The following is a 12,042-nucleotide window of genomic DNA, read 5'->3' on the forward strand; positions in this document are numbered from 1 at the left end:
TTAAATGTTAATAAAAAGATCACTCGTAATAAAAAGATCACTCGTAATAAAAAGATCACTCGAAAGAAACNAAGAATACGCATGTATACGCGATTTCCGATTCATTAATGATAGAGACTTTTTACTATATATAATAAGTTACGGTATCTAAAAACAACTATATGCACAAATTAGGAGGGATTTTTTTAAATTCCATCTTTATACATGAGATTAATTTAATTAATCACATAGATACCAATTAGAGCGGATCCATAAAAAAATTAATAGTAATAGAATCCTCCTTTTTGAGATCTAAATTTAGATTTTTTTATAATATAAAATGAAGAATTAAGAAGTTGATAATTAAATTCAGATCCTTGTACAAAAAAACTACCATTATTATTACTGATCAGTAAAATTCATATCTTTCAATTCATATTAAAAGGGGAAGGATTTCTTTTTATGATAAAAAATACATTCATTTCATTTGAAGAACAAAAAGAAGAAAGCAGGGGATCCGTTGAATTTCAAGTATTTAGTTTCACTAATAAGATACGAAGACTTACTGCACATTTGGAATTGCACAGAAAAGATTATTTATCTCAGAGGGGTCTACGAAAAATTCTGGGAAAACGTCAACGACTGCTGGCTTATTTGTCAAAAAAAAATAGAGTACGTTATAAAGAATTAATTAATCAGTTGAATATTCGGGAATTAAAAACTCGTTAAATTCCAAAATTGTGAATTAGTGAATTTTTTAGATCTTCAATTTTTTGAAAAACTTCTTTATTCAGCAATCTAATTCATGCCAGAACGAATCAAGGAAAAACTTATGAAGAGACCAGTTACAGGAAAAGATCTTATGATAGTCAATATGGGACCTCACCACCCATCCATGCATGGTGTTCTTCGCTTAATTGTTACTCTAGATGGTGAGGATGTTGTTGACTGTGAACCCATATTAGGTTATTTACACAGAGGAATGGAAAAAATTGCAGAAAACCGAGCAATTATACAATATTTACCTTATGTAACGCGATGGGATTATTTAGCTACTATGTTTACAGAAGCAATAACAGTAAATGGACCAGAACAATTGGGAAATATTCAAGTTCCTAAAAGGGCCAGCTATATCAGAGTAATTATGCTGGAATTGAGTCGTATAGCTTCTCATCTGTTATGGCTCGGCCCTTTTATGGCAGATATTGGTGCACAGACTCCCTTTTTCTATATTTTCAGAGAACGAGAATTTGTATATGATCTATTCGAAGCTGCCACCGGTATGAGAATGATGCATAATTTTTTTCGTATTGGAGGAATAGCGGCCGATTTACCTTATGGTTGGATAGATAAATGCTTGGATTTTTGTGATTATTTTTTAACAGAGGTTGTTGAATATCAAAAACTCATTACACGAAATCCTATTTTTTTAGAACGGGTTGAAGGGGTTGGGATTGTTGGTGGGGAAGAAGCAATAAATTGGGGTTTATCCGGACCAATGCTACGCGCATCCGGAATACCATGGGATCTTCGTAAAGTTGATCGTTATGAGTCTTACGATGAATTTGAATGGGAAATTCAGTGGCAAAAACAAGGAGATTCATTAGCTCGTTATTTAGTACGACTTAGCGAAATGACAGAATCCATAAAAATTATTCAACAGGCTCTGGAAGGACTTCCAGGGGGTCCCTATGAAAATTTAGAAAGCAGGGGCTTTGATAGAAAAAGGAATCCAGAATGGAATGATTTTGAATATCGATTCATTAGTAAAAAAAACTTCTCCTACTTTTGAATTATCGAAACAAGAACTTTATGTAAGAGTTGAAGCTCCAAAAGGGGAGTTGGGAATTTTTCTCATAGGAGATCAAAGCGGTTTTCCTTGGAGATGGAAAATCCGACCATCTCTTTGAGTTCTAATTGATTACAGAAGTATTATTCAGCAAATTGAGTTAGATCTATCCAGAATCTATCATCTTATGTCTAAGGTTTTTCCCGTACAAGGTACGGGTCTAATACTAGTTCTTAATAATTCTTTTTATTAGTTCATAGAAGAGCTAATCACATATAATTGGTTTAGCTTGTTAAACAAGAAATAAATCAAGCTCTAGTACTCTATTTCTTCGATAATTCAATACAAGTAACATAGAGTATAAGAGAACGAAGAAGAACATCATCGTTGTCTTCTTGTACACTACGTAATAATATAGACCTCCAAGTTAACGATACCCATAAAATATCGCAACTCCGATCACAAAAATAGTTGGATGCAATCCATTTTTTTCTTTTTAAATCGAAGGCGAAACAATTTGGCACAAACAACAATTCACAGGAGCCCAAAGTCAAGACTTTTGAACAAGCATGACCGTAGTACCAGTAAAGCTACAATCTGACATCGAATTCACCAGCGCGTGTCTGAGCACGAAACCCTTTGTACAGACGAGGAGGTACAGTTTGAAGATCAAGTTTCTCAATTCTTAGGCCAGACAGAGCAATACCCATTATCTTAAACCCGAGTTTGAATGTCGGAAACACATGAAGTCGTTCTAACCCCGTTTCCAGCGCTAGTGTTCCGGACAAACACGGAGTCTTGTCCTTTGGGATTCGCCCGATCGTCCATGTACATGTCTGCAAAACATAGTCCCTACTCAAAACGGGAAAACTTTCTAAATCTGGAGGCTGAACTCAAAAGCAAAAGCCAGACACATTTGTTACCTTGTTAGAGAGGATGGTTACAGTTCCATGATTTGATGAGAGATCTGCAGATGAAACAGAATGAGGAAGCTGGAAACTCAAGGTTATCGACTCAATCGCCTTTCCTGGGTCGCTTCTGATTCCCACGAGCACGCTAATCCGACATGTACCCGAATCTGATGTTATTTGAGGTTTTACATACATAGGTGTGTTCTTCAGCTTCCTCACCCTAAAATTGCGCATTAGAGATGCTTAGACTGTAAGAATAAATATTCAAGATAGTGTTTGGCTGTGAAAGAAAAGCACACAAACCTGTAACTCATGAGCTTGAACTCTCCATCTGGAGGAACAAAGGAGAGAACTTGATGAGATTCCCACGGTCTGAAGCGTACACACGGGTGAAACCTCATGTCTTCGAGGATTGATGGATTTGCAAACGACAATGTCAAATCTGGAAAACCAGTAAGCTGAGAATTCATTTGGACTTCGCCATAAATCTCGCATTTTACTAACTCTCCATCCCTGAATGTTTTTCAAAAGTATATATGTTTCGAGTGAGATGAGTCCGTATACGTTAAATGATGTTTTTTTTTTGTGAATCTTCTTTAAAGCACAAACCTGTTTACAATTGCATCCATTTCTTCAACGAGGTCAACATAAACTTCGTTGCTAGAGTACTTTGGATCTGTCGGTCGCCATGGAACACAAGAGCCAGCCCCACTCGGGAGTGTGTCACTAACATTGGAAGCATTTCCCGTTACAACACTCAACATTTTGCTCACTAGATTCGGTGGAGCTATCATTTCTCTCAGGATGCTTGGTTCTGTTGTGAGAGGGAAACCATTATCGATCATCTCATCCAAAAGCTACAAGTCACAAATATGGGTAACCTTTTCAGTTTAAGGCAATCAGGCCATAGCAAAAATAAACTTCGGCAGACACAACGAAGCTATTAATCTAACAGTTAAAGCAAACCAACGAAACAAGTTCACAGGAAAACAAGAACAATTCAACACAGTAAACCTCTTTGTTTCAATCACTCAAAACGTGGAAAATGTTAAAACTGTCTACTATATACAAAATCAAAAACAGAGAAGCTGGAGAAAGATGCGGATACTATGATATTGACATAGAAAAACAAGAACAATACAAGCTAAAAAAATGTAACGATTAACATATATTCTCCAATCTCCAGATCATATAGAAAGAATCCACAACTACGAGTTGATTACACACACGAGGAAACGATGTAACCGTATCCCAAAATGTCTTTCTTTTGGTGTCATAAACTTTGCACAAATGGTAAATCGAAGTAACAAATGAGCCACATCCCACCAAAGAAACAAATAAGCACATATGAGCTAGACTAACGAACGTGCAGAAACTATAATAGCCACTCATAAATTGCATACTGATAAACAAAGATACCTCATAGACAATGATGAAATTATCCTTAATGAGATCTTCATTTACCCCACCAAGGTAATCAGACAGAACATCAGCAACTCTGCAAAGAAACTAAACTTCACAAAGTTACAAAAACTTCACCATTTACGCAAAACATTGAAATCTACAAAAGGAGAAGCAAAAGATTCACCTCGATTGCCATCAACGGTGGCATTTCGACTTGACTACAAGCTAAGAACGTGATACCGTCGCGAACGATTTGAAATAGGTAATGTGTTGGTGAAGCAATCACTGGAAGTGACTATCCAAAAACAAAACAAAAATGCATAAGACACACACTAAGACAGTACAATCAAGAGTTAAAGATGACCCATGAGTTAAAGTCTCCAACTTTGGATTCGAATTTGCAAAATGTAATGATAAAAGATTGAAACTTGACAAATCAGACAAATTCAAGAACCAATGAACTAAAAAAAAAAAGGAACTTTAGTATAAAAATACCTTAAAGGAATCGCCTTGGGATAAAGATTGATCCCAGAACCAAGCACATATGGATCGATCAACGCGATGACCCGTAAGCTGCTTCTCTAGCATTACCTCTCTGTGAACACACAAAGTCCAAAATTTCAGACTGATTAAATCAAATTCGATCTGAATCTGTGAGATTTAAGGGTTGAAGATTCACTTACCCAGAATCGGAGAGGAGATATATACATTGAAGCATCTCTGCTCACGATGCGTCGTGAATCTGTGATTGCCTTTGTGTTTGAGATTTTGGTTTTTTATTTGTTCATGTTTGAGATTTAGCTTCCAGCTAGAATACTCTGGCCGAGTCAGAGACTTTTTAGTACGATTGAAATAGTAGGCTAATGGGCTCATATTGGGCTTACAAAGTCCGTAATTTTTGTTCGCTTTTGATTTCACTGTTGAACTACAAGAACTTTTTTTCCTTTGTTTTTATTTTTTTTGTTAAAAGGCTTCCAATTTATAAACATACTAGTATTTTAGTACGGGAATTTTTATCCTTCTAATATGATTAAAATATTATTAATGTATGTTTTATAAAATACCTATATATATATATATACTGTGTATATAGTTGCAATTGCAATTGTTATAGTAAATACTATATACTGATCTAAAGTCATTCATCATCACAAATTTGAGAAAGCAATCTATCGCAAAAAGAAAAAATCTTTGGTAAGTGATGATGCATCTTATTTCACGTCGACTTAACAAAAGAGTTTTTAAGAAAGTTTGCTACGTGAATATAAATTGTTGTTGTTGTTTTACCTCTACATTGACCATCCATTTTGTATCTGTCGGGGGTCGAAGATGCTCATTATTTGCCTTCGAAATGTATACGTCTGATCTAGTCATTGACGATGTCCAATCCATGGTTCCATATGTAATTTTTGTCAATCAGTGCTTCTAACATGAACTCATAAAGAGAGATTGAAGTAAATATATTTGCGATGATGATCTAACCATTTACCTTATTGAGGTGTGGAGGTTTACTTTTGGAGGGGATTTGCTTTGCAGCGTTGATTTCTATATAACATCATTCTGATTTGAGAAATAGATAATGTGATGGAAACCGTGCAATGTTCTTGTTTAAAAAGTTATTGTTAAAAGAAAACTGTTATGTTATTTAATGTATAAAATTTTTTAAACTGAGAAAGAGATCGTGGGTTTATGGCGAATAATGTGTTTCTAATAATCAATTAGTTTAAAGAAATATTTATTTAGTAATTTTAAGACTTTTTCATTAGTAATTTTAAGACTTTTAAAATTAAAATCAATTAGTTTGGAGAAATAATTAATTAATAATCAATTAATTTGGACGTATGATTATTAATTAAAAATCATGATTTGTTAAATTGAGAGTGATATTAAGACTTTTTCATTAAAATCTTAGAGGTGTATTAGAATAATTTTAGGGGATTAATAGCATAAAATTATTTATTTTAATTATTTTGAAAACTAAAATTGTATTTTCTTTTTGTTACGGCAAAATAGAAAATGTTTTTTTCAGAAAATTGTTTTTTTTGGCTGGAAGTTGCGCCACGTTCTCATATTTTGTTTTAATTATTTAAATTATGAAATAGAAATCTATGTGGCAAAGTTTGATTATTGAAATGATTTGTGCTTTATAAGATAAAGGATATGCCCAATGGGCTATTTCCGGAATAGGCCCATACAATTATCCCCTTAGGGCCCAGTCCAATTACATCAAACCAAACCAGATAACAAAGACCAAAATTGACTCGGGTATACCAAACTAACAGGTAGCTAACCGATATAAGCCAGAAACCCTAATCTGCAATGGAGAACCCTATTGCAGTCGCTTCCCACGAAGTTGCGGATACTCGTCGGCTCAAGACCACCGGCGAGCCGGGAAAACGGGAGTCAAACGGAGAAGGTGACACAGGACCATCACCATCTCGCCACCGTAGAGTTGTGAAGAGAAGGAAGAAGAAACCGATCTAGTAATCCGGAAGCCATAGTTCAGTCTGATAGAGATAGAGCAGTAGGGAGTAGATCTAAACAGCCATCGACGGTGGCTTAGCCTTGCCTTTCCGGCGGTAGACCTCCCCCGTCAAACCACCGGCCGTGACAAAACCTCCTGCGTCTCCAGCCGTTCAGATCTAACCGCCGTATCTTTCCATACCTTGCCGAGAACTACCTTCTTCTAACCGCATAGCCACGCCGCCGATAGAGCTCTTACCGGAATTGTCCTGCGGAAGCTTTCCTTTGTTTTCTTTTCGTCATTTTAAAACATCTAGAGATATCAACAAAAATGAGTTTTAAATACAACCAAAATCAATAACTCTCTTTGTTGATGAGAGTTACTATAGATTTGAAAGTTTTGTGATGCAACAGATAACTCGCTGTCTATCATTTTTGAATGCATTACAAATATTTCATCATCAGAAGATGACTCGTAAGCAAGAAAATGGCATCATATTGACAGAAATAACCAAAACATGTATTTGATTAAGAAGATGGCGCGTAATTTACTTTATCATTTTTTCGTTATACTAACCATTTGATGATTTCTGTAATTTTATTAATAATCCTATATATTCTGATTCGTATTAATAAAATTCTTTTAGAGGGGAAAAAAGAAGGTCTAGAGTTAATGAATTGTAATTTAATTTAAATGTATACAAAGGATAAGAAAACTAACTATACTGAAATGACTTTTTGGATTTAGTCTCCGTCACAAATTGGAATCAAAGTTATAAGTTGAAAGTCTAAAGAGTTCTCATTTGGGAACTCGTGTTATTAACGTGTCCGATACAAATAGTATTAATGTGTTTTGTACACTTTGAGATTCTTCATGGTAAATATTACCGACCACAGCCACAGGAGAGGAAGAACAAGTGGTTCTTTCGGTAATTCTTATAAGAATTTTTTGTATGAAACTAACATCGTATACCCTAATAAATTTACGTGTTATCAGTGATATGAAAAAAGCATAGATATACATAGATTTAGAATTCTGGATTACGAAATAAAAGAAAAAAGCATTACCTGTTTGGAGTTTCTTGAAGAATTAGAATTCGTCTGTACTTTTCTGTTTAGATTCCGATAGAATATTCTTAGTACAAAAGGACTAGTCGAAAGCGGAATTGAAGCGACCCTACTCCATAAAACTAACATTATCCAATTCTTATGAGTTTGTCCTCTTTATAGAACGCAAAGGTCGGCCCACTCATAAATTCACAGCTTAACTTTCCAATTAGTTTTTACATTACCTATTCAGCTAAAGCCTACATAAAACACATCATAACAAAAAATAAATTATTAAAAAAAAAGAAAGGATGTCTTTTCTCTCTCTAGGTGATCGCGAAGGTGATTCGCGATTTCTCAACCGCCACCGCCTTGCGATTTCGATTTCCCTATGTGAGAGTGTTTTTCCGACAGATCAGACTGTTTTCGGTTTGGATCTTAACGGTTGTTGTCTGCGACAGATAACTGTTAGCAGTTATGTTCCCCCGATTTTCATGAGGGATAACTGTCAGAGAAAACCGCCGTGGTCCCTATATAAAAGCGGAGTCTTCTCTTCGATCATAATCGGTGTTTACTGCAGTCAATCATTACTCAATTCTAAAAAGATGAGTGATAATGTTCGAAAGTCTCTACAAAACCTGGATCTGGGGATCAATGATGCTCCGATTGTTCTGCCGTCGGAGTTATGTGGAAGAGCAATCAATGAGAATCGCTTCTCGATTATTGTACGTGCTGTGAATCCGAGAAAACAAAACTTACGGGCGATTGTGGGTCAAATGCCTAAGATATGGGGTTTCGCCAATGATTGCCGTGGTCGGATTTTGGGTGAGGGTAAGGCTCTGTTTGTCTTCAAAACAGAGGAAGCGCTGAATCTGGTCCTTCGTCGTGGTCCATGGGCTTTCAACGATTGGATGCTTACAGTTCATCGTTGGTATCCAAACATCACTGAAGAGGAGACAAAAGTGATTCCATTCTGGATCCAGGTACGGGGAATTCCTATCCAATTTCTTAACACCGCCATGGTGAATTACATAGGGAATCAACTAGGTCATGTTGCTAGCGTGGATTTTGATGAAAATGCTAACCTAGTTGAGTTTGTGAGAATCTGTGTGAATTGGAATGTTGAAACACCCTTAAGGTTTCAACGAAACTTTCAATTTGGTGGAACCGTTGATAATACCATCCTGAAGTTTAAGTATGAGAGATTACGTAACTTCTGCTCAAAGTGTGGTGCTCTCACTCACGATAGCAAGGAATGTCCCCTGTGTTTTGACAATGATGCGAATGATGATGACAATGATGGAAATGATGGATATGATCCGGATGATTATGATCACGGTGATGCTCGTGGTTACCAGAATCAAGATGAACCAGACTCGGACACTAACACGCTTCAAACAATTGCACCAGACGCTGAGATACCGGGTGTGGGCCCTTCAAAGGCAAACCGAGAATTCATCATCTCGGAGTCCGATGATGATTCCTCTCCAAGTCTGTTTGAGGATACGGAACTGACTGCAGAGAGGCTCCGTTACATCTTCACAAAGTATGCGAAGGGTAAAGAGGTGGAAACCCTATCATTCCCACCACAGGGATACACCAAGAAACGATCTCGAGATGACATGGAACAGTACTACCAATGTCAAGAGGCCAAAGAAGATCAGAGAGCTGTTAATCTGATCATCAAGAAGACTCGAGTGGAATCTGCAGGTTCCTGCAGTAGTGCTGCTATGGACGGAGGCGCGGGGGGCCCGGTACCCTCATTGTTCCCCCCATGAGAGTCGTCTCCTGGAACTGTCAGGGTGTTTGCTCACCATCTACTCAATCCCGCTTAAAGTATTTATGTCGTATTTTAAAACCTAAGTTATTGTTTTTGTGTGAAACTCTAAATAAGTGTGATGTAGTACATAACCTTGCTTCTGTTTTAGGATTTTCTAATGTAATAACACAACCCCCTCGTGGTAGGAGTGGAGGTTTAGCACTAATGTGGGCAAACGATGTCTCCTTATCATCTATTTATCAAGATGATAGGATTATTGATGTACACATAGAACATAATAATAATAGTTTTTATTTTTCGGGAGTGTATGGCCACCCTATACCGAGTCAAAGACATATACTTTGGGATCTATTACAAGGTATCAGTGAATCTAGGTATGGTTCTTGGATTTTGGCTGGAGACTTTAATGAAATCCTAAACAATAATGAGAAAATTGGTGGACCACAAAGGGAGGAATGGACGTTTCGCAATTTCAGAACGATGTTAGCAACTTGTGATCTATCAGACCTGAAATCAAGAGGAGACAGGTTTTCATGGGTAGGGGAGAGAAGAAACCAAACAATAAAATGTTGTCTTGATAGAGTAATGGTAAACTCTCAAATGGCTGCAACTTTTCCTACTGCTGAAACAGAGTTTTTGGAGTTTAATGGATCAGATCATAAACCTCTGTTTACCAATCTAAATCCTACAAACGTTGGGGTACATAAACCTTTTCGATTTGATAAACGACTCACCAACATTAAAGACTTTGATAAAGTAGTAGAAAAAGGTTGGAATTCATGTAAAGATCGAGACTACTACAACATTTGTGACCAAATAACTCGATGCCGCCAAGCCATGGCCAAAGGGAAACATGCCGCTAATATTAATGCTTCGAAACGAATAGATCATTTCCAAGCAGCTTTAGACAAAGCTATGTCGAGCTTAAATCCATCATCGCGGAGACATATACCGAGTATACAGAGGAAATTGAATGCAGCCTATAGAGATGAAGAGTACTACTGGAAGAATAAAAGCCGAAATCAATGGCTTACTCTTGGTGACCGTAATACATCTTACTTCCATGCCAGTACTAAGATCAGATATGCAAAGAACTTCATCAAATCTGTTATGGATGAAACGCAGAATGTTCACCAAGGGGACCATGATATTGGTTCTCATGCTCAAGAATATTTCACCAAGGTCTATGCATCTACTAAGAATCCTGTTTCTCCAATAGACTTTGGTGACTTTCCTCCTACGGTTACAAATGAGATTAATGCGGAACTAACTAAAGAGTTCACCAGAGCGGAAATATACTCAGCTTTATCCTCCATTGGAGATGACAAAGCACCGGGACCAGATGGATTAACAGCTCGATTCTACAAACATTACTGGGACATTATTGGATCGGATATTGTGAAGGAAGTCAAAGAATTTTTTCATACATCTTATATGAAATCAGGACTAAATCATACAAATATTTGTATGATTTCAAAAATAACTGATCCGATCACTCTCGCTGATTACAGGCCAATTGCCTTATGTAATGTGATCTATAAAATCATTTCCAAATGCTTGGTAAATAGACTAAAACAACATCTCGACTCTATTGTCTCTGATTCACAAGCTGCCTTTATCCCAGGTCGGTTAATAACAAATAATGTTTTGGTTGCACATGAGGTTATGCATTCTTTAAAATCAAGGAAGAGGGTTTCACAAAACTATATGGCAATCAAGACTGATGTCACAAAAGCCTATGATCGTGTCGAGTGGAACTTTCTTGAAGTCACTCTGCGCTTATTTGGATTTAGTGATCAATGGATAGCGTGGATCATGGCTTCTGTAAGATCAGTAAGCTATTCTGTCTTAATAAATGGTTCATCCCACGGTTTGATTATTCCTGAAAGGGGAATAAGACAGGGAGATCCCCTTTCCCCGTATCTCTTCATTCTCTGTGCGGATATTATGAGCCATCTAATACGTACTAGGGTTCTGAGTGGTGACATCAAAGGTATAAAAGTGGGGAATCGAGTACCGGCAATAAGTCATCTTCAGTTTGCCGATGATTCTTTATTCTTCTGCCAGGCTAATGCAAAGAATTGCAAAGCAATAAAAGAAGCTTTTGACGTATACGAATATTACTCTGGTCAGATGATAAATAAGAACAAATCAATGATCACTTTCGGATCTCGAGTTCATGGTAATACTCAAGAACGCCTAAAAAAGATTCTAGACATACCAAACCAAGGTGGTGGGGGAAAATATCTCGGTTTACCGGAGCAGTTTGGTACGAAGAAAGCAGAAATGTTTAATTACATTGTCGACAAAGTAAAACAAAGAACTTCCTCTTGGAGCACTAAAAAACTCTCTCAAGCTGGAAAAGAAATAATGCTCAAGTCAGTAGCACTATCAATGCCTGTATACTCCATGTCATGTTTTAAATTGCCGTCAAGTATAATAACAGAGATAGACCAAGTTCTCCAAAAATTCTGGTGGGAGAAAAGCAACAATGAAAGAGGCATTTCATGGATCGCTTGGCAACGATTACAATATGCTAAGTCTGATGGTGGGTTAGGATTCAAGAATTTATCCAAGTTTAATGATGCTCTCCTTGCTAAGCAGGTCTGGCGACTAATACAATATCCAGACTCAACGTTTGCAAAAATAATGAAGGCAAGGTATTACCC

At 36.8% G+C, this 12,042-nt stretch overlaps 1 protein-coding gene across 1 annotated transcript; it reads right to left on the reverse strand.

The window, feature by feature from the left end:
- On the reverse strand, positions 2,130–4,875 carry LOC104787422 (AP-3 complex subunit mu). The gene is made up of 8 exons (XM_010513000.1): positions 4,767–4,875; positions 4,579–4,678; positions 4,268–4,378; positions 4,099–4,188; positions 3,289–3,536; positions 2,983–3,192; positions 2,692–2,899; positions 2,130–2,604 (listed from the first exon to the last, which is right to left on the reverse strand). Exons 1-8 carry the CDS (start codon positions 4,799–4,801, stop codon positions 2,359–2,361), a joined length of 1,248 nt encoding a protein of 415 aa, XP_010511302.1. The 5' UTR covers positions 4,802–4,875; the 3' UTR covers positions 2,130–2,358.

This window comes from Camelina sativa, chromosome 5 (assembly GCF_000633955.1).
Source record: "Camelina sativa cultivar DH55 chromosome 5, Cs, whole genome shotgun sequence".
In the NCBI taxonomy this organism is placed as follows: Eukaryota; Viridiplantae; Streptophyta; class Magnoliopsida; order Brassicales; family Brassicaceae; genus Camelina; species Camelina sativa.